The following is a 22,450-nucleotide window of genomic DNA, read 5'->3' as shown; positions in this document are numbered from 1 at the left end:
GTTAGCATTACAGATATAACAACAGAGTTAGAATCTAAGAGTAAAAGACGTCTGCCTTATAGCAGAGACGAGGAACCTCAGAGCAAAAGAGCACGAATCGGAGCAGAGCAGAGAGGAAGAACAGAGAAGCAAGAGAGCTAGCTATACAACTAAGAAACTCTTGTGTCATTACTAGAACTAAATCTGAACATGACACCATTCTGGGGTGACCCCTTCCCCTACTGATCTGAATAACACAGCGAGCAATTAAGTGCCAAAAAACAAGAGAAGGAAAATAAACATAAAGTCTGTTTACTCAGACAGGACACCGACATAGAAGACCATGCCTCTTGAGATAAACTTAGGTATCTAGTATTATGACAGATAAATTACATTTGATCATAAGATACTGAAACACCTTCATTTAGGGGTCTAATACACATCCATTAGGAATATGAGGAGTAACACTAGATATGGTTTCAAATGAACCCATTAGGAATATGAAGAGTAATACTAAATATGGTGTCAAATGAACAGTTTAGGAATATGAAGAGTAATACTAGATATGGTGTCTGTCACAGCCTCTGCTACACGCTCCTCTGTTCCTGCTCCAGTCCCTGCAGCAACTCCAGTCCGGGTTCCTGCTCTGGCACCATATGCTATTCCAGTCCGTTCATCCTCCCCTGTGTTTAGTATTTCCCTCACACCTTAGTTTTCCCGCCATGTTTATTATGCCATGTATTAATTGAGTTTAGTTCTCACCTTCTTCTTCTTCTTTCGCTTTAATGGCAGGTTACACGTAGTGGTGCATGCTGCCACCTACAGATCACTGTAAACATTGCAGTTTTGGGCATCTCAGTAACACAAAACAAAGAAAAGAAATAACAATAATAATACCAAAAGGGATATTCATATTCTCTTGTATAGCCCTGCTATTTTGAGGAACTTGACCAGTTCCCCTGGCCTTATTCCCTCCCCCAGAACCTCAGCCAGACCGAATCCCGAGCATCCAGCTCCCTGCAGTTGTTCCCTCCAATGCTCCCTGTGACCCTGGTAGGTGGGACAGACGAGCAATACATGCTCCACAGTTTCCTCTTGGCCTGGACACCACATGCAATTTCCTGTGTCTGTCCCACCTACCCTGTATTGGGTGCTATTCAGCCGGGTATGGCCAATCCTCAGCCTGGCGACCACTATTTCATCCTTCCTGCAACCTCTAACTCTGGCTTCTCTCCCAACCTCTCTGTGTATTGCATACATATGCCTGCCTTTAGGACTTGTATTCCACTGGATCTGCCACTGCTTTGTCAGAGCCCTCCTTATAAAAACTTTTACCTCCCCCCTCCCAAGCTTAGTGTTGACCTGTGGCTCTGGATTTTCTAGCGCCTTCTTGGCTAGGCCATCCGCCTTCTCATTGCCCCATATCCCCACATGGGCTGGGATCCACAGGAAAGTCACAGAGGCCCCTCTCTGCTCCAGCCTATATAGGCATAGGTAGACTTCATTCAGTAAATCCATTCTACAGGATCTAAATGACTGTATACTGCCCAACACTGCTGCAGAGTCAGAGCAAATAAGCCCCTCCTCTTGCCCAGTCTCCTCAACCCACTCTAGTGCTTTAATGATGGCAATTAGCTCTGTGGTGTACACAGACACCTCATCTGTCAGCCTCCAGGAGGCACAGACACCCATCCCCTTCACAACCATGGCAGCTGCAGTTTTCCCAGATTCTGGGTCCTTTGATCCATCAGTATATATCTGGACAGGTCTAGCATATGTACACCCAATGTGGTCTAGTGCGTACCCAGCCACGTACTGCTTCTCCTGTTCTTCCTGGGCATATTTCAATATGCTCATGTCCACTATAGGCATGGGGAACAACCATGGTGGCACTGGTGACATGGCTACTGTCGGACTAACCATTCCCTCTTTCAACCCCGCTTCCTGTACCCATTCCCTCACCCTCCACCCAAACCCCTTGCCTTTTTTGGCCTCGTACTCCCAGCATGGCTCTATCACTCTTTTTGCAGGATTCCCTCGATTGTGGCCTTCCAGGTTTGACCAGTAGGCTAGGGACAGCTTTTTCCTTCTGATTGCTAAAGGCATTTCCCCCAGCTCAACATGTAAACTCACTATTGGGGAGGATTGAAGTGCTCCACAACAAAGCCTCAGCGCTCGTGACTGTATTCTCTCCAGCTTCATGAGTCGAGAATCAGACGCAGATCCATAGACAAAGCTACCATAATCTATTGCTGAACGCAGGAGGGCATAATATAGTGTCATTAAGGAGGATCGGCTTGCCCCCCATTCCATCCCTGTCAGACATCGCATAACATTTAATACTCTCTTGCACTTTGTCTCCAATTTGTCAATATGTGCTTTCCATGTGAGCCTTCTGTCAAACCAAAGCCCTAGATACCTGGCAACCTCAACTCGTTCAAGTGGTTCCCCATACATGTACAGTTTAACATTATCAGCAACTGTCCTTTTTGTGAAGAATTCACAGTAAGTTTTTGCCACTGAGAATCTGAATCCCCAGTCACCAGCCCATCCTACAACTGCCTCAATTGCTTGTTGGATCTTACTGACTATAAAATTAATGTTCCTTCCCCTCCTCCACAATGCCCCATCATCTGCATATAGTGAGACCTCTATGTCTGGGCTTACCCTCCTAAACACCTCATTTACCATGATGTTGAACAACACAGGGCTGATAACACTGCCCTGGGGCGTGCCATTCTGCACCTCAGTCACTGTAGACACGTCTGCCCCCACCCTCACCTGAATTGTACGCCCAAATAGGAAGCTCAGTATCCAGTTAAATAGCCTCCCTCCCACCCCAAGCTTTTTAAGCTGTATCATGAGGCCCTCCTTCCACAACATGTCATAGGCCTTCTCGATGTCAAAAAAGACAGCCACTAGAACCTCTTTCATTGCTAAGGCTTTTCTAATGTCAGTCTCAAGCCTAATCATAGCATCCAGCGTAGACCTCCCCTTCCTAAACCCACTTTGGTATCCTGCAAATAGACCCTTGCTTTCCATAAAGTATGTTAACCTGTTAACCAGTATTCTCTCCATCAGTTTGCACATGTTAGAAGTAAGAGCAATAGGCCTGTAGCTAGCTGCCTTTGAAGGGTCTTTCCCTGGCTTGGCTATTGGGATGACAAGTGAATGCTTCCACACATCTGGCACCTTTCCTTCTGACCATATTCTATTAAATACTTCCACCACCTTTTTAAGCACCTCATCAGATACATGCTTCAACATTATGTAGCACACTTCATCTTGACCTGGCGCAGTATTGGAGGTATTGATGAGGGCACATTTAAGCTCAAATAATGTGATATCCCTATCCATAATGCTGTTGCAATCTGTTTGCCTTTCACATACATTTCCCCACTCTCTCAGGGTTGCTTGTCTCCGCTCCACCAACGGTTCTTCCAGGTTATCTGTGCTATGAGCTTTGGCAAATGCAGTCTTCAATAGCTCTGCCTTATCTTTTGCTGAGCTTGCCACACTATTTCCCTCAACCAAAACAGGAATAGATCTCCCTCTAAATACCCCCATCATCTTTTTAACCATACCCCACACCTGTTCTATCTGGACATATGTTCCAAGTTGACTGCAGTATTCCCTCCAACATTTCCTTTTTGCATCTTTAATAACTTTCCTAGCCTTGGCCCTTGCCTTCTGATATTCCACCACTTTCTCAGGGGTGAGCGTAATTCGCAACACCCTAAATGCTTTATTGCGTGTTTGGATTGCTTCAGTACACTCCTTGGTCCACCATGGTACTATCTTCCTCCTACCTCTCCCTTGGGATCTGGGTACTGCAGCTGCAGTTGCAGTCAAAAACACATCAGATAGGCTTCTTGCCATGTCATTGACCTCTCCTGTGATCTGTACCTGGCCCACCCTGGTTTCACAAACTTCATTAAACAATTCCCAGTCTGCCTCTTTCCAATGCCACTTCCCCGGACACCAATTCACCTCTCTGTTTACTTCTACAGCTATTTTGCAAATTAAAGGGAAGTGATCACTTCCTATAGTGGAATGCTCCAGTATATCCCACTCACTTAACCCGGCTAATGTACTGGATACACATGTGAGATCCAGAGCTGATAGTGCTCCAGTTCTAACATTCACTCTGGTGCCTCGCCCATCATTTAGGCATACAAGTGTCTCATTGTCCATGAACTCCTCTAAAACTTCACCATTCCTATTTGTGACATCACAACCCCACAGAGAGTTATGTGCGTTGAAATCCCCACACCACACAACCCTTTTACCCTCTCTCTGCACCACTCTTTCCAGATACTCCACTGTTAGGTCATTACAGGGATTGTAAAAATTAACTATTATGACACTATCCCCTCTTGTCCACCACATTTCCACCGCCACACACTCACTATCACCCACTATTAATTCCCTGTATGGTAGACCCTCTTTCACAAAGGTGCAACATCCACCCCCATGCCCTTCCCTCCTATCTTTCCGTACTGACGTGTAACCCGGGACTACAAACTGTAAGTGAGGGACTAACCATGTCTCTTGTATACATAAAACGTCAGGTAAAACAGGTAGATCATATACAAATTTCTTAAATTCCTGCCCATTCGCCACTAGGCTTCTAGCATTCCACTGTAATATGGTTAATGGGGTTCCTGTCATCCTTCAGGCTGTGATGATTCAACATTTCCCTCTGATAGCTTTTTCATCACCTCTTCCACAGGCACACTAGCCATGTCCAAATGTGTCTTTGCAGCTTGCATTATTATCCTGATGCGATCTGTACGTGTAGTTGCTTGGGCAGAGCAGTTAATAACCTTAATTATAAAAGCTAGAAAATCTGTCTTAGCCACCTGCATTGTATCCACTCGTACTGGGGAGTCGCCCCTGCCTTGTACTTCACCCTGCATTGATGCCTCTTTCTGATTTACCCTCTGATTGGTTGCAGGCTCTTTTGCTTTAACCTGTTTGACAGCCTCTGCATATGACACCTGGTTAACTGCCCTATATTTTTGTACCTCCTGTTCCTCCTGCTGTTTAACACAACCCTGAAATGCTGCGCTATGTGCCCCACCACAATTGCAGCATCTGGGCTGCACTCCCTCCCCACAGTGTCCATAGTCGTGATCTCCTCCGCATCTACAACATCTCCTTGCCCCTCTGCAGACTGCTGCGACATGCCCCAGCCTTTGGCATTTAAAGCACCTGAGCGGTGCCGGCACATATGGCCTGACTGGGTAGCAAACATATCCAATCATCACACGTTTAGGAAGCTGCAGTTCACTGAACTGCAGCAAGATCGTTGTGCTTGGAACCTTTTTACCCTCCTTGGTAGTGTGAAATCGTGTTGCCTTCACTAGTGTCCCTCCCTCCATACAGGTTTTCATTACCTCTTCAGAAATATTCATAGGGACACCAGTAATGACTCCTTTTGTTCCATCTCTTACTCCCACCTCCACACATTCCACATCCTCCTTCCCTAGCTTACTCAAACTTAAAGCCTTCTGTTTTTGCTGGCTAGACTTGCAAAACACTATGATCCTATTGTTGCTTATATACCTTGCTGATACCACCTCTCCAACAGCTTCTTTTATCAGCTTGGTTAGACGCATTGGATTGGAAATGTCATGTTTAGATATATCCTCATTGAATTTCATCAAAACTTTAAACTCGTCCTCCTCCATTCTTCTACCTTTACTAGCTAAGCTTTCGTCGCCATTATCACCACCACCACCACTTCCCTTTCTCTTTTTCGCCCCTCCGCGCCCAGCACCCTGAGATTCGACATCCATATCACTTTCACTATTCCTTATAGAGCCTGGCATATTACCGCCAAATGAAAGAAAAATAAAGCAAAAGTGCCGGCCAGCCGACGGCCGTCGGACCGACACCCTCGCTCTACCAAAACAAACAAAAAGCTTCCAAAGCAAACGAAAAACACTCACTGATACAAACTCCTGCGAAAAAAAAAACTTCGTGTCCACGATAGCGTCTACCTCCCCCTCGACCGCATGCGACCTTAGTTCTCACCTATAGCCAATGTATTAATTTAGTTTAGTTCTCACCTGTAGCCAATGTATTAATTGAGTTTAGTTCTCAGTTGTAGCCAATGTATTAATTGAGTTTAGTTCTCACCTGTAGCCAATGTATTAATTGAGTTCCTATGTAAGCCTTGGACTTTTCCTTTGTCTTTGTGTGTGATTGTTTGGGATCAGCAAGATGTTCTGTGTACTCCAGTCCTGAGAACGTTGCCTTGTTTGCTCATCGTGGCCCTTTGATTTATCTAAGTAAAACACGCCTTGAGCGTTTGCATCCTATTTCTTGATTCAAGTCTCCAGTTTGTGACAGTGTCAAATGCCATTAAGCTCATAAGCTCTGTTTAAACAGGCAGGTTTGTTACACGACGCGAAAGGTGAGAAAATGGATTGACAAAGACACAGTGCTGGCGGAACATCAGAGCTGATGGCCATTGGCCACTGTTGGCCAAGTTTAATATTTGCTATCTTGTCATCTCTCATCTGACCTTTTGCATACTGTAGTTATGTCTTATTGTTTGAATATTACTTCATGCTTCTTTATTTCAGCAGATAATGTTTTCTGGTCCCTTGTCCTTTGTCCACGGTACATTGCATAAAGGTTACATGGAAACAATTGATGACACAACCGATCAAGTTAGACAACAGCCAAATTTGAAAAATAAACTTACTGAAGGAATGTTACTTTGGTGGCACTTTCTAGAGACTGTCTACTGACCTGCAGCCTCTTCCTCTTACCAACCAACAGAGGAAGTATTTTACCTGCAAATATGCTCAGTGCAGTTTCAGGAAAGTCAACAGCAGAATAGCCTTACAAACTGAAATTATACTCTGGTTTCAGATGAAAGCATCTGATTTGTAAGGCAATGCAAATAACATGTGATGTTGCAAGTTACAACATTATATTACCATATTAATACTGATCAGCACAGTGTTATGTTGACTTATATAATATATATAACAGTTGATGTTAAAAGAAACATTCCAGAGAGACAGAGCTGACAAGAAGCATTTACAGGATGCTTTCAATGGCAGTGGTGTTCTTTGTATATGTGTATTTTGAACTTTGTATGTCACTCTGAGTGACCCAGTTGGTCATTCTTCTGTTCTTTTGCTCCACCAATAGAGGGAGCAGCATATTCCAAGTTTCACTCAGCTTCACTTCACAAATCAGGGCAGACTGGCAACAAAAAGCAACCTGGGAATGTGCTGTCAAGTGGCCCCAATATTATACGCCAAATTCGAACTGCCAGCAAATGTCTATCGACCAATGAATCATGAATTCATTTGCATTGTTTTGTGTTAGGTTAAGTTCTCCTCCCCGCATTTGTGTGTACAGAAAGTAAAAATTCTAAGTTTCCATACAGGTTGTTGCAAAGAATCCAAACTTTCCCTGTCTGACTTGGGTTCACCTATTTGTTAAAAATGCATAAAACAGACATCATTTGGATTATCAGACAGGAGCATCAAAGATTATGTTGTACTCATTGAATTCAGAACGATCGTCCAAAGTCAACATAGGAAAGTGTAATGAGCAGGTTTTGCTATGTAATGAGTGCGCATGCACGAGTGTTCAGACTTGAAGTTATACCTAGTAAATGGTCAATCTTATGCCTTGGTCTCTGGTCCATTCATTATTATTATAAGTACTATAAAGTACAAGACATGGTGTCAGAAGTCGTCGTCCCCGCCTCTGAGATGATTGCAACTATTCAACGCAAGTGACCGGAATGTTCCGAACAGTTTGACTACGTGAAAAAAAAAGAAGTACTTTTGAATTCGCCTGGTGAACTAGCAGAGCTAACGCTAACGTGGAGCTACGTTGATACATTTGAGAGGAGCGTTCAAAGGTAAACCAGAATGGATTCTCTTTTTTCAATAAGTCCGCCAGAAGCTTTTGACTTTGGAGACTTTGGTAGTTGGCCTAATTGGATCCGACGTTTTGAAAGATTCCGCATAGTGGCAGGACTCAATGCAAAGACTGAAGAGTATCAAGTTAACTCGCTAGTTTACACCATGGGACACATGGCGGATGATGTTCTGAACACGTTAGCACTGTTGGAAGAGGACAAGAAAAAATACGACAAAGTAAGGCAAGCTTTTGATAAACATTTCATATGCAAGCATAATGTGATCTACGAAAGAGCTAAATTCAACAAACGTTGCCAGGAGCCTGGTGAGACGGTTGAAGCGTTTATTACTGCTGTGCATAAACTGGCTGAGCATTGTCAGTATGGAATTCTCCAAGATGAGATGATCAGAGACCGCCTTGTCGTAGGTATCGGAGACCATAGACTTTCAGAGAAGTTACAGCTAGATTCTGAGTTGACTCTCGTGAAAGCCATCACAAAAATCCGACAAAGTGAGGAAATTAAAAAGCAACAGCCTGCATTAAGACAGAGTAGCATGGATAGCACGGATGCAAACATGGATGCAGTTAGATTCAAGTTCAAGTCGAAATACTCTCCACATGGAAAAAGTGGTTTTAAACCAAAGGACAGAACAGTGCAAAATTATGCAAATACTAGATGTGGCAGATGTGGAAAAACACATGAAAATACACTGAATGCATGTCCCGCACGCACTGCTGAGTGCAAGAAATGTAAGAAAAGAGGACATTTCGCAGCTGTCTGCAAAACTAAAATGAGAGTGGAGGAAATCAAGGAAAGTGACTTTGATGAAAGTGTAGAGACATTGTTTCTGGGCACAGTGAAATGTACGAAATCCAACACATTCTGGCAGAAGTCGGTCACAGTGAATGGTCAGCAGATGACGTTCAAGTTGGACACGGGCGCTGCAGTGACAGCTCTCCCGGCACATTTGTACTCGCAAAGACGACATGGAAAGCTGTTACCGACAACAAAAAGACTGTGTGGACCAAGTAACACTCCCATAGAGGTGAAGGGACATTTTACTGCGAATATTAGCCACAATGGAACTGTAGCGAAGCAGCAGGTGTATGTTGTGCCAGGCTTAGTGACTCCTTTGCTTGGCTTACCAGCTATACAGGACCTCTGCCTGCTCAGCCCAGTGCAAGCCATCACAACAGCTGAGGTAAGCTACAAAGAACAATATCATAGAGTTTTCAGTGGCTTAGGTAAGCTAGAGGGAGAATACAAAATTAAATTAAAAGAAAATGCCACTCCCTTTGCCCTCTCTGTGCCACGCCGTGTACCATTGCCCTTAAGGGGAAACGTTCAAGAAGAGTTAAAAAGGATGGAGGAAATGGGTGTTATTTCTCCCATAGAGGAAGCTACAGAGTGGTGCTCTGGAATGGTTGTAGTACCAAAACCGAATGGGAAAATTAGGATATGTGTCGACCTAACCCGCCTGAACGAAAATGTGTGCAGGGAGCGACATATTCTTCCAGCTGTCGACGAGACGCTAGCTAAGCTAGCTGGAGCTAGGATTTTTTCCAAACTGGATGCCACTGCGGGTTTTTGGCAGGTGCCTTTGCACAAAGACTCAGCTCCACTCACCACCTTCATCACACCGATAGGCCGTTATTGTTTTAATCGGCTTCCCTTTGGAATATCATCCGCACCTGAACACTTTCAGAAGCGATTGACACAGATGCTTGATGGCCTGGAGGGAACTTTGTGTCATGCAGATGACATCCTGGTGTTCGGTGCCACGCCCAGAGAGCATGATGACAGAGTGCATCAAGTGTTACAAAGACTGCAGCAGCGAGGCCTAACTCTTAATGACAAATGTCAGTTTGCAGTGAAGCAGGTCAAATTTCTCGGACACATTGTCAGTTCAGAGGGCATACGCGCAGATCCCGAGAAGATCAGGGCGATTAGAGAGATGCCGCCACCCAAAGATGTGGCCGACATAAAACGCTTCATGGGGATGGTCAACTATGTGGGAAAATTCTCCCCTAACCTTGCAGAGCTCACAGGGCCAATCAGAGACCTCCTGAAAGCTGAACACATGTGGATGTGGGGAGCAGCGCAGAAGTGTGCCTTTGAAAAGGTGAAAAACGAGCTCAGCTCATCTACTGTCCTTGCCCAGTACAGTCCAGAAAAACAGACCAGGGTTTCAGCTGATGCATCCTCTTATGGATTAGGAGGGGTCTTGTCTCAGCTTCAAGAAATCTGGAGACTGGAGGCCAGTGGCTTTCATATCTCGCAGCATGACTGAAACAGAGCGCAGATATGCCCAGATTGAAAAGGAGGCCCTTGCTGTCACCTGGGCTTGCGAAAGATTTCAGACCTACGTCCTGGGCCTACACTTTGAGATGCGAACTGACCACAAACCATTAATCAGTCTTCTAAGCTCAAGGCCGCTTGATGACGTCCCGCCTCGTATTATGCGCTTCAGATTGAGACTAATGCGTTTTTCCTACTCAATTGTACATGTACCAGGGAAAAATCTTATTACAGCTGACGCTCTATCAAGAGCTCCACTCCTGCGTACTGCAACAGAGGAAGACCTTGCACTCCAGAATGACGTGAAGGCTCAAATCAATGAGGTCATTCAGAAACTCCCAGCCTCACATGAGAAATTGCTACAAATCAGAAGAGCACAAGAAGAAGATCCAGTGTGTAAGCAGCTGTCCTCACTGATCCACACAGGGTGGGAAAGAAACAGTTCTGCGCCACAGTTAAAGCCCTTTTGGCAATACAGAAACGACCTGTTGATGGTGGATGGCCTGTTGATGAAAGGAAGGAGAATACTGATTCCAGCAAGCATGCAACAGGACATCTTGGACAAAATTCACCAGGGTCACCAGGGCATGGTGAAATGCATGGCCAGGGCCCATGAAGCAGTGTGGTGGCCGGGGCTGACAAATCAAATCAGAGAGAAGGTACGTCAGTGTGAAATTTGTGCTAAAGAGACTCAAAATGCCACAGGACCGCTGATGACCACACCCTTGCCATCACGCCCATGGGAACGCCTAGCAGCTGACTTGTTTGAGTGGAAGAAGGGTCAGTATTTAGTAGTCATTGATTACTACTCACGTTACATTGAGGTTGCCAATCTCACAAGCACTTCAGCAACAGCTGTGATTAAGAAAATAAAAGCCATCTTTAGCCGCCATGGGGTGCCAGATACACTCGTCACAGACAACGGGCCGCAGTTTGCTGCCGCAGAGTTCGCTGATTTTGCTAAGGATTACAACTTTCAACATGTTACCAGTAGCCCCCGTTACCCACAAAGCAATGGGGAAGCTGAACGTGCAGTAAAGACTGTGAAATCCTTGTTGCAGAAGAGTGAGGACCCTCACAAAGCGCTTATGGCGTACAGAGCAACTCCTCTTGCCCATGGAGCATCACCAGCGCAGCTCCTGATGGGGCGCAACATCCAAACACCCCTTCCGGTCTGTCCAAGCACTCTCAAACCAGCATGGCCAGACTTGAGAGCTTTTGAGTTGAAAGACCAGGAGCTTAAGAGACAACAGGCTGAAGGATACAACAGACGACACAGAGCACGGGAGACACCACCACTCCAACCAGGTCAGAGAGTTTGGATACGGAATGTACCACACACAGGAGTCGTCTCTGGCTCAGCAGGGACACCACGTTCATACGTGATCCAAACCTCAACAGGCAGTCTCCGAAGAAACCGTTCTCATTTGAGAGTGGTGCCTTCACCGTCTGGAAGCCAGCCACACTCTGGCCTACACACCAGGGTTGGCAGAGAAGTCAAACCTGTGAAAAGACTGAATTTGTAGTTTAGTGTTGTGAGTTTACACGGAGCAGAATAACCTCCATACCACAACAGAGAGGATCAGGCAGTCCACCCTACCTCTCAGTTAGGTTATGTACTGTGTTTATATGAAAAAAAAAAGAAAAGGAAAATGAGATGTGGAATGTATGTCTAGATATGTGTTGTGAAATGTGTGTCTAGATATGAGATATAAAAAAAATATGAAGTTCATTTAACTAGTTTACCTATGCTCAGGTGCCAGCTATCCCCTGCCTTGTTGGTAAAATCAGCATTAGGCTTTATTAACATATGATTTAAGTTTTCTGTAAAGATCCTGAAAGTATCAGTTTAAAAGGGGGAGATGTAATGAGCAGGTTTTGCTATGTAATGAGTGCGCATGCACGAGTGTTCAGACTTGAAGTTATACCTAGTAAATGGTCAATCTTATGCCTTGGTCTCTGGTCCATTCATTATTATTATAAGTACTATAAAGTACAAGACAGAAAGTACACGTGTCATGGCAAGGTCAGCTGTCTGTACCTCACCGCCTCACCACTGGGGTGCCCCAAGGCTCGGTGATGGGACCACTTCTCTTTGCCATTTACACCACCTCGTTGGGCCCTATCATCCGCTCGCGTGGTTTTTCCTATCACTGTTATGCCGATGATACTCAACTGTTTCTGTCTTTCCCTCTTGAGGACACCACTGTCTCAGCGCGGATCTCGGACTGTCTTGCTGATATATCTGTCAGCCTATTGGGACTAGGTGAATGGTTTAGTGTGTATCTAGCTTGCTGTGATTATTGTGTGTTGTGCCTTTTTGAGTGCTGTGCTTATGAAATGTATCACCCTTTTATATTCACTGTGTGTACTGCGTGATCTTACATTAATGTGCACCGTGTGAAATTGCATAGAACACTGTTCACCACAGAGACTTCCCCTTGGGGCTCACTGATTGCTTCATTGCTTGAACCTGGACACCAGTGGCGGTGCCAGAGATTTTTTTCTGCAGGTGCTATGGGGGTGCTCGCCGTTTTACCGAGGGTGCTATGAAATTAGGGTGATAGCATATGTGTCACGTGGTTCTCTACTACAACACCTCCCCACCATATCGTCATATCTGTTTACATGTTTGCTCTCTGAAGCGTCTTTGTGGTCCATGAAAAGCGCCATACAAATCGATCGCATTATTATTATTATCATTAGGCTGCTTCCGACGGACGCGCACATAGCCGTGTTCCTCTGCGACGGTCACTGACAAAATGCATGCAGCATGTTATAGATTCCGCAATCCCAAATACTTCACTTACTTCAGTGGGGGTTAAAGTTGGCGCCAGATGACCACCAGGTCACCACTACCATGTCTGACAAATGAAACTAAACATAAATAGTTCAATACATTCTAAACTAAAGAGGGCAAATTAGAAAGGCAGATAGAATGAACTAAAACAGTCAAAGAGTCAGAAATGCTTTCAAAAAGTATATATTATTTCAGGTCACAATCAATAAAAACATAGAAGCTTATGTATACCTGGCTAGCACAGACAGACTGCTCGTCCTAGGCTAGAATTTCTGATTTTTTTTAAGGCGGATCCAGAAAAATCCCCAAAAGAGACCGCATTCATTAATGATACACATCTAACCAGACCATTCCACCTTAAATCTTAAACGGTATAAAGATGCAGGCCCCTTTTAAAAGTGAATGAAACAAAACAGTAGGCACTCAAAACCACAATAATCAGAGCTAGATCATTGTATCATTGTACAATACAACTCTTAAAGAACAGGCAAAAATGCAAACCAAACTATGCTGGAAAAGCAAAATCCGGGCAAGCCAGCAGACCAGGTGTAGCATGGCTAGCATCCTCAGTAGAGAGGTGTAGGGTTGATCTCTTTGACCACGACGTTCATCTTCTTCTAAATCAGATTCAGATACCCCTTTCATTTCCTCTTCTTCTTCAACGTCACATGATTCTTCTACTCGTGGGCTTTTGGGTATCAAAAACCGATCCATTATTGTGAATTTGTTGATACTACCGCTTCACTTTGACTTTGACAGTGCACTAGCTCTCTTTCTCCTTCAATCGCCAGGAAACGTCAACGTTCACGCATGCGACGTGTCTCTGTCGTGCTACGTAAACAATCTGTTCATTTCAATCTGTTATTATTTTCTTTTGTGATTGAAATATTATTATCACACAATACATTTTGTTAAAACGCCTGCCTCCACCAGCTCTATCCAGTTGGGCACCCCACTGTGCCGGCCATTCACGGGACCTGGGGTCCATGATAGGTCATCCTATCATTTGATCCCAGAGTTCCGTGGGGCTCGTGCACAGTGGAATTTCACTGACCATTTGGTCAAACCCAACAGTTTCAAGGCTCCCCCTCAGCTCCCCTATATAAGCCTGACCCACCGCTGGCCAGTGTGTGGGTCAATAGAAGCTGGAGAGGAGCATTATCTTCAAGGATTTAACGGACAATCGAATATCAAGGACATTCACGTTCGTCTTGCCGTGCGTCTTTGTGAATGTGAGTGTTTGTATATAGTATATGTGTGATTTAGCGAGTTAGTCTGTTAATATTAGTGTAGATAATATCTGTTAGTCATTTAGGATATTAATCATTCACTGTCTTGTGTATTTCACTCCGTTACTGCTAATTCACGTGAATGTTAGTAACGGAGATAATGGAATGTTCACCGTTACGCGGCACGGTGTTAAAGTAACATATCCATGTTCAGATCATTGCCGTTATATTCATCGTGTGTATAATATAGTTATGCTTGGTGTATATATCATTGTTAATATTGTATATTTGTTATTTATGTCATTCTACAGAAACCACGGTCATTCACGGATAACTCAATCACAGTTCATCTTCATTCATGTCCATCCTGCCATTCAAGGCTTGAGTGTGTGTGCAATAAATACTTCGTTACATCCGTCATCATTGGGACATTAACATCGTTATTGTTCTGACCGGACAAACCTGTGGCGATTGTCACTTAATCATTAAACTAGCAATACAGTCCTTTTTGGGGTTTATTCAACTCAACATCCCCCTATTTTATACATTTAATTAATAACGCAGAATTGAATTAAATAACAATAATAAATAAACCATTATTTTCTTGGGGGTGCTATGGCTAATCCAGGGGGAGCTATAGCACCCCCTAGCCCCCCCCCTGGCGCCGCCCCTGCTGGACACATACCTGGACCATTAGTAACCTACCTATCGACAGGAGCGAGGGCAAGGAGGTGGGGTATATAAACAGGGAGCTGTTGGATTACTGGAGGCCCGGCGGGGACAGCGAAACCGTGACGAACGAACGGACGGACGGACGGACGGAAGGAAGGAAGGAATTGGGCTGCAACGGATGGAAGCAGCCCAGAACACGCTATCGTCACAGAGAGCTGTATTTGAATAATCAATGCTCACAATTCCCGAGCAAAGGAACGTAAGCTTTGCCTCCTACTTTTATATGTCATTATTACTGTGTACGTGGCCTGCGGTACGTTGATCCTTTGCCTGACTATCCGAGGTCTGCTGGTGGCCATTTCCGGGTTGGGACCGAAAGGATTCCAATGACAGAAGTCGGAACCAAGAGAAGCCAACGTGGCGAATATTCCAACGCTCACGATACCCAGCGTGAAGGGAAGTATTTGTTCAATCTGAACCCCATTGCGCTGTTTATTGCATTGGCTGAGTTTTAACTATTTATTTTACTGTGGTGCATGGACTGCTTGCTTCGAGAGGTAGTGACTGACATCATTGGAAATCCCCGGAGAAGCCCGTCATCTGAGGGGGGCGTCGCCCATGACGGCACAACAAGCGATCCGCACTGGACAGATGTCAACCTTTATTTGACTGCAATTGGACCCCAGCTGTCTGCCAGCTCGCTACTGGGTTTCTCTTGTGGACATTTCATTTATTGAAAGACTGCTTTTAAAGATATAAATATCTTCAACCTTTTATACAAATAAAACTATTTTTTATAATGAAATACTGTTGGTACTTCTGTGTCCTGGGCATTCGTAAATTTAAGGAGGCAGCCATACGGCTGACATATCCACATGGATGAAAAATCACCACCTTCAGCTGAACCTGGCCAAAACGGAACTGATGGTCTTCCCAGCCAAACAGGTCATCCACCACAACATCAATATCAATATTGACTCTTTATCTCTTGTTCCATCCAAAACGGCAAGAAACCTCTGGGTCATTATTGATGACCAACTGACCTTCACGGCCCACATTGCCTCTGTCTCCAGGTCGTGCCGCTTTGCGCTATACAACATCCGCAAAATCAGGCCGTACCTAAACCAGTATGCCACCCAGCTGCTGGTGCAAACCTTGGTGAGTTCCCGCCTTGATTACTGCAACGCCCTCCTAACAGGCCTGCCAGCTTGCGTGGTGAAATCACTACAGATGATCCAGAACGCGGCGGTGCGTCTGGTGTTCAACCAATCGAAGAGGGCACACGTCACCTCCACTGGCTGCCTGTAGTTGCTCGCATTAAGTTCAAGTCACTTATGCTTGCCTACATCTCTTTTTTTTATTTCATTTTGTTATATTTCTTATGTAAAGTAGTATTTATTGTTACACCAGGTTCTATTGCTCGTAGCTTGACTATTCTCTCCCTTGTACGTCGCTTTGGACAAAAGCGTCTGCTAAATGACTAAATGTAAATGTACTCATTGAGCTCCACTGGCTGCCGGTAGCTGCTCGCATTAAGTTCAAGTCACTTATGCTTGCCTACAGAGTGCTTGCTGGTTCTGCTCCCACCTACCTAAATGCTCTTGTAAGGGCAAATGTTACACCCAGGACGCTGTGCTCGTCTAGTGAGCGTCGTTTGGCACTGCCGTCTGTGCAAGCACGGCAATCCAGACTATTCTCATTTGTAGTTCCACATTGGTGGAACGAACTGCCTAGTACTACTAGAGCAGGGGCGTCCCTCTCTACCTTTTAAGAAGCTTTTGAAGACCCAACTCTTCAGAGAGCACCTCCCTTCCTAACTGGCACATTGACTAGTGCTTAACTTGCACTTCAGCAGTTACATTCCTGCACTTCTTTTTCCTTTCTAGGTAGTTTTTCTGTTTCTTATGTAGAGTAGTATTTATTGTTACACCAGGTTTTTTATTGCTCTTAGCTTGACTGTTCTCTCCCTTGTACGTCGCTTTGGACAAAAGCGTCTGCTAAATGACTTTAAATGTTGAGTATTATGCAACATACTTGCAATTCATTTTATTTTTTGTAATGCAAAAATAAACCATTTGAATTCCAACCTGTTATATGTATTGTAGTCCAACCTGATCATATGCATTGATGTATTGTTCCCTAACTTACTTACAGCCACACAATAACATTCAATAGTGCACCTTTAATGGATCTGTGATAGTTCATGTTCCCTCCCTCAAAATATCCTGATAGGATATTAGCAGCTTCTTCTCATTATGTCATAAAAAGGATAATTTGTCAATTTAACAAATGAACAGTTTATTTTACAGTCAAACAAAGCCAATGACCAAGTTGGAGCACTGTAGAGAAATATAGCGTCAACTTATCGGAACATTGTACAGTTAATCTCTGTTAAACACCGACATGGAAAAACCTGCAGCGGGACTCCAGCATTGAAAGCTCAGTTTCTAAAGGGTTGGGGAAAGGAAAGGAAAGGAAAAAACAAACACTGGTCCTCGCCGGAAAATTCCCAAACTTCCTGATAGCCAGACATGGCACAAACTATGTACAATTATTACATTTGCAATACAAAACATTACTGTATATAAGAAACATCAGCTACCCATTAGTTACCAGCTGGTAGGTTACATGTGTGAACTACAGCCTACATGTTCACATTCACTTTGGAGTGCAACCCTTGAAGTGGTCACAATGTAGGAACAGATTTCATCTCTGATTTCTGAGGAAAAAGAAAAGCAAAGCAAAAACTTTCAAATGCAGCAACTTCAGATGTAGCATAAATAGAATGCAGCTATTATCGTCTGACAGACATAACATCAATTATCGCTCAAATCGTGGTTTGCTCTCAACTTACCTAGACAAGATTTTGTCAATGACTTTTCTAACCCAGGGAGCACTGGAGTCCAAGCAAATCTCCTCACCACTATCTTTCAATGTGGCACTGTCAGGACAGAAAGGAAGGAAGAGAAAATGACATTTACATCACCAATGGAGTTTTCTGCCCAAATAAAACAAAAGATTGAAAAAGACCCATGGTGGTAGCCCTGCTAGCGTTGAGAACTGCAGAACATGATCCGATGGCAAGAACAACAGAGTGGTTGTCAGCACTCACATGATCTCTGTGTCTTTGCAGTGAGGGTTTGGGGAGAACAGTTCTACTCTTGAAATCAGTTTCCCAATCCGCCGGCTCTCTGTCCCGATGCAGCGACAGCGAGGCTCCACTCCCGCCCCTCGCAGGCTCATACCTATTGAGTTGAAAGGGTGAATTCAGCATAAACCCTTCTCTGAGAAATACCATTAATATTTACAGAACTAGCACAGCTGAATGGAAATAAAAATCTGTGAGATGCATGCAAACATGGTTGCAATATTTGAGGGTGCTGTGTAAGTAGATCACCTTCTGTAACAACCAGACAGGCCGCAAGAAAAGTAAAAAAACTGCCAAGTATTTTACTGCTCATTCTGGGTTTACAGTTAATCTCTAGTCATAAACTCAAACAACTTGCCCTGCCCTGATGTGGAATGTTAGCAGAGCTTTAATGTTTAACAACAGTTCTAGTAATTCCTTGTTAGAGGACTTCCTCAAAAGATTGAATGTCACACGATGAAAAGCTATTCCTTTTTATACAATGGAAGTGGAAGTGAGTCATGACGTTTTGCAATCAGGGATTTATACCGGACTTTCACAATCTCCTTGGCAAAAAAACACTTTCCCAGGAAGATTTTATTTATCTGCATGAACAAGTATAAATAAGGGATGTTATGTTACAGTCAGTTGCTTACTTGTAACTAAGCCAGCTCTCTATCCTACAGGAATGTAAACATGACATGATGCAGCTAGTAAATTAGCTTTTCATTGCAACAAGTTAACTAAAGGTTATCAAACTATTATAGCCTCATTCGGCAAAGGTACAGTCCTCAAATCTGGCGAAAGGTTGTTGATAATAAACAGTAAATCAAATTCACCCCTCCCTCTCGTGCTCCCGAAGGAAAGAGCGACCCTCGTTGTTGATTGGCTAGGATAGAGTATGGCTCGGTCCGAGCCACTCTATTTGTTTCCCATTTGCAGAGCCTGGACTGTGCATGAACACTTGAGTACTTTTGAACGCACACACTGGAGAGACAGCTAGAGGAACGTGAGGGGAATTATTCTGAACATGATGAAAGTGTAATGGATTCTATTCATGAACTGCATCTTTAATTGTCCTAAACTTCCCTCTACTGCTTTGGTGCTCAAATGTAATGTGTAAGGGATAATGGACGATGCTTCAAAGGGCATTATTTTCTGCTACCCAAATGCGAGTGAAATTGTCACATTGATATGCAGGTGTTAAATGGTCAAACAACTGTGACTATTTCATAGGTATTCCAAATCAAAAGGATACTAACGGAGTTCCGGCTATGGCACGCAATTGAGCAGATATGTGGAGCGAGGCTCCTGCGAAATTAACATATTTAACCTTCTTTTAGTAACTAAATAAAGCTATTTGTGACCTAAATTATCTCATAAGATAAATGTCAAAAAGTCAGGTGAGAGGCCGACCTCCTAAAGATGACAAAAAAAGGATACTAACATTCTTAAAAAAGGCATCACAATTGGAAGGTGCTGTGTGATGAGGAAGTGAAAAATGGAAATTTCCCCATCTGGTAATGTAAGCCACTGACCTGCTATGTAGCTGCATAGACATCAGTAATGCTGACTCATGACATATTGGAATGCATCCACCTCTGGTAGGAGGTCATGCATAGTGGGACTCGCTAGTCATACATACACTCACAGAGTTCCCTGTACAGGCACACACAGACACACATTAAGTGAGTGGGCCAAAAACCAGTTCATAATGACCAAGGCATTGTCATCTACTGTCATGTGTCTTTCCTAGTACTGTGGCATTGTGGCGATGACTGAAAACCCCTAAAATATCACTTGATACGTGTGGCATATGACAATGTTATGATGGCTATGGCTTCCTCTATAACATTAAATCATATCTCACACTGACATGCAGTTATTGGTTTGACACACTCTTCAGTGAAGATGCCATTGCTCCTCTGAAGGGTCCTCATGTAGCTCAAAACTGAGATACAAGTACGGGACAGGGTGCCTTGGACTTTTCCTTTGTCTTTGTGTGTGATTGTAAAACACGCCTTGAGCGTTTGCATCTTGTTTCAAGTCTCCAGTTTGTGACAGTGATACATGACATTGAGCTCATAAGCTCTGTTTGTACAGGCAGGTTTATTATACGACTCATTGCCTAACATGGAAGTTCAGAAGAACTCAGGAGACTTCACAATGATGGCTTACAGGCAATTTACGATAGGGTTACTTCAGGACACACACATACATGACTTACTGTGAAATAAAAACTCAATTACTCACTTCAATAACCAGAATGGGTGCTTTCTGCTAAAAGACACACCCTGCTACACACCATGCTATCAAACAGGTAAATGTTGAAGTCCATAGTTAGTGGGATTTTTATGTGCAGTTAATTTAGTGAACCCCTTCAAATTAAGACAGTGAACTGTGCAACGGCAGCCAGCTGTGCAATCTGCAATTGATATACACATGTGTCACATTATTTTAATGGAGTATACCATCCCACCATCCCACCAAAGAAAGTGTGTATTACAGGAAAGGAAAAGGAAATGGTTATGTCGAAGGTTACTGTCATTCTCACGCTACAGATATGTGAGCAGGTGAAATCTGTATTCACATCTTAGGTGACTCAACCCTGTAATCTCCTCTCATTGCCAACTCAACCACCCGCTCATTACCTGCTCATATCCTCACGTTGTCTGGACAGGGAGAGGTGTTCCGTAGTAAAACAGTCCCTCAAATAATGTTGCACATGTGTATCAGTTGCAGATTGCACAGCTGAATGCACTTTACTCAGCTTTGAGAGCATGGTGTGGAACAGGGTCTTTTAGCTGGTAGTTCCCATGCTGGTTACTGAAGTGGTTTGTGATAATATGAAAGTAATATGAGAGGGTTCGTTTTCTTCCAGGAAAGATGTGTTTCAGCAATTAAAGTCAACTGATGCTGAATGTCTGAGTGCCAATGTCTAAATGTCATAATTCATTCAAGTCATATGATGATGAACAATGATGAACAATGAGGTGTTCCTGTGTTAAAGTTGTTTTTTGATTGTGAAGTTCGAGTGGGATGATGGCAGTTTCAGAAATCTTCAGAGAGTTTCACCTAGGAAATTCCATATTCCATTTTTTCCCAAATGTTGTATGCTATCCTTTTGTTCCTGGACACAATCTGTACTTCCCTATGTTTAAACAGCTGTGGTGATAAGGAATCACAAGTTCATCGGTCAATATTGACTCCTTATCTCTTGTTCCATCCAAAACAGCAAGAAACCTCTGGGACATTATTGATGACCAACTGACTTTCACGGACCACATTGCCTCTGTCTCTAGGTCCTGCCACTTTGCGCTATTCAACATCCGCAAAATCAGGCCGTACCTAACCCAGTATGCCACCCAGCTGCTGGTGCAAACCTTGGTGAGTTCCCGCCTTGATTACTGCAACGCCCTCCTAACGGGCCTGTCGGCTTGTGTGGTGAAACCAGGCACGTGCACAGACATTTTGGGGGGCAGGTGCTCAAACCAAAAAGAAAGGGCACCCATCGCCAAAATTATTAATGAAATTAAAAATAGTAATAATAAATAAATAAATAAATAAATAAAAAACACAGTAGGATATTCTCAACTTAAATATTAATTTTTGTTAACAAACTAACTCAAATTATCTCCTGAACATAACTCAGTCCTACACTCTCTGTCCTTCTTCATCCATGATGGGCTCCTCTGAACCAGGTAGGGTTACTGATTCTCCCTTATTTGTTTTATTTGTTGATGGCCTGATCCAAGATAAAAGAGAGCAGCTACCCTGAGCTGCTTGCTGCAGTTCCCTGTCCTTCTGCTTTTGGAGTCTCTCTTTTCTTGGCATTATGCTGCAAATTTTGTAAATGAGATAAATCAATGTTGTGCATAATGATCAAGAGTGACTTACATTATCTCTGTAAAGCTGACAACACAGTACACACACAATTGTTTTTTACTGTTTTCTGACTGAGTTGAAGCATAAGCAGCATTACACTAATAATATACCACAATATACCTCACCAGACTGTCATGTAGCTCAACTTAAGACCTACCATTCATTTCAATAATTACGATTTTAAATGAAACAAAACTAGTGAACTTGTCTAATTTGTAGAACCGTAAAACTGCCTTTAAATTCTCTGCCTGCCTGTCTGTCTGTCTGCTTGTATCTCTCTCCCTCTCTCTCTTCATTAAACATGACAAACGTCAGTAAACAGCTGGACAAGGCTTTGAAATCACAGATTTCGTGAGTTACCGGTTTGTCTGATGCTGCGGGTCAGAGAAGAAGCAGGCTGCAGCAGGATCCAGAACACGGCGGCGCGTCTGGTGTTCAACCAACCGACAAGGGCACACGTCACCCCGCTACTCATTGACCTCCACTGGCTGCCTGTAGCTGCTCGCATTAAGTTCAAGTCACTTACGCTTGCCTACAGAGTGCTTGATGGTTCTGCTCCCACC

The 22,450-nt window shown here is 43.7% G+C and overlaps 1 protein-coding gene and 1 long non-coding RNA gene across 2 annotated transcripts; both read right to left on the bottom strand.

The window, feature by feature from the left end:
* Nucleotides 1-695: 695 nt before the first annotated feature.
* LOC116218396 lies at nt 696-6,136 on the bottom strand. Its single transcript, XR_004162825.2, has 2 exons — nt 6,019-6,136; nt 696-741 (listed from the first exon to the last, which is right to left on the bottom strand). It is a non-coding gene; the product is annotated as an uncharacterized LOC116218396 (long non-coding RNA).
* An 11,459-nt stretch (nt 6,137-17,595) lies between these two features.
* LOC105903955 (interleukin-8-like) lies at nt 17,596-18,466 on the bottom strand. The gene is made up of 3 exons (XM_031559974.1): nt 18,273-18,466; nt 17,988-18,120; nt 17,596-17,816 (listed from the first exon to the last, which is right to left on the bottom strand). Exons 1-3 carry the CDS (start codon nt 18,334-18,336, stop codon nt 17,726-17,728), a joined length of 288 nt encoding a protein of 95 aa, XP_031415834.1. The 5' UTR covers nt 18,337-18,466; the 3' UTR covers nt 17,596-17,725.
* Between the last annotated feature and the right edge of the window lie 3,984 nt (nt 18,467-22,450).

The sequence above is a fragment of the Clupea harengus genome, chromosome 22, assembly GCF_900700415.2.
Source record: "Clupea harengus chromosome 22, Ch_v2.0.2, whole genome shotgun sequence".
Lineage (NCBI taxonomy): Eukaryota > Metazoa > Chordata > Actinopteri > Clupeiformes > Clupeidae > Clupea > Clupea harengus.
Note: the sequence above shows the minus strand (reverse complement) of the source record. Positions and strands in the feature narration are given on the sequence as shown.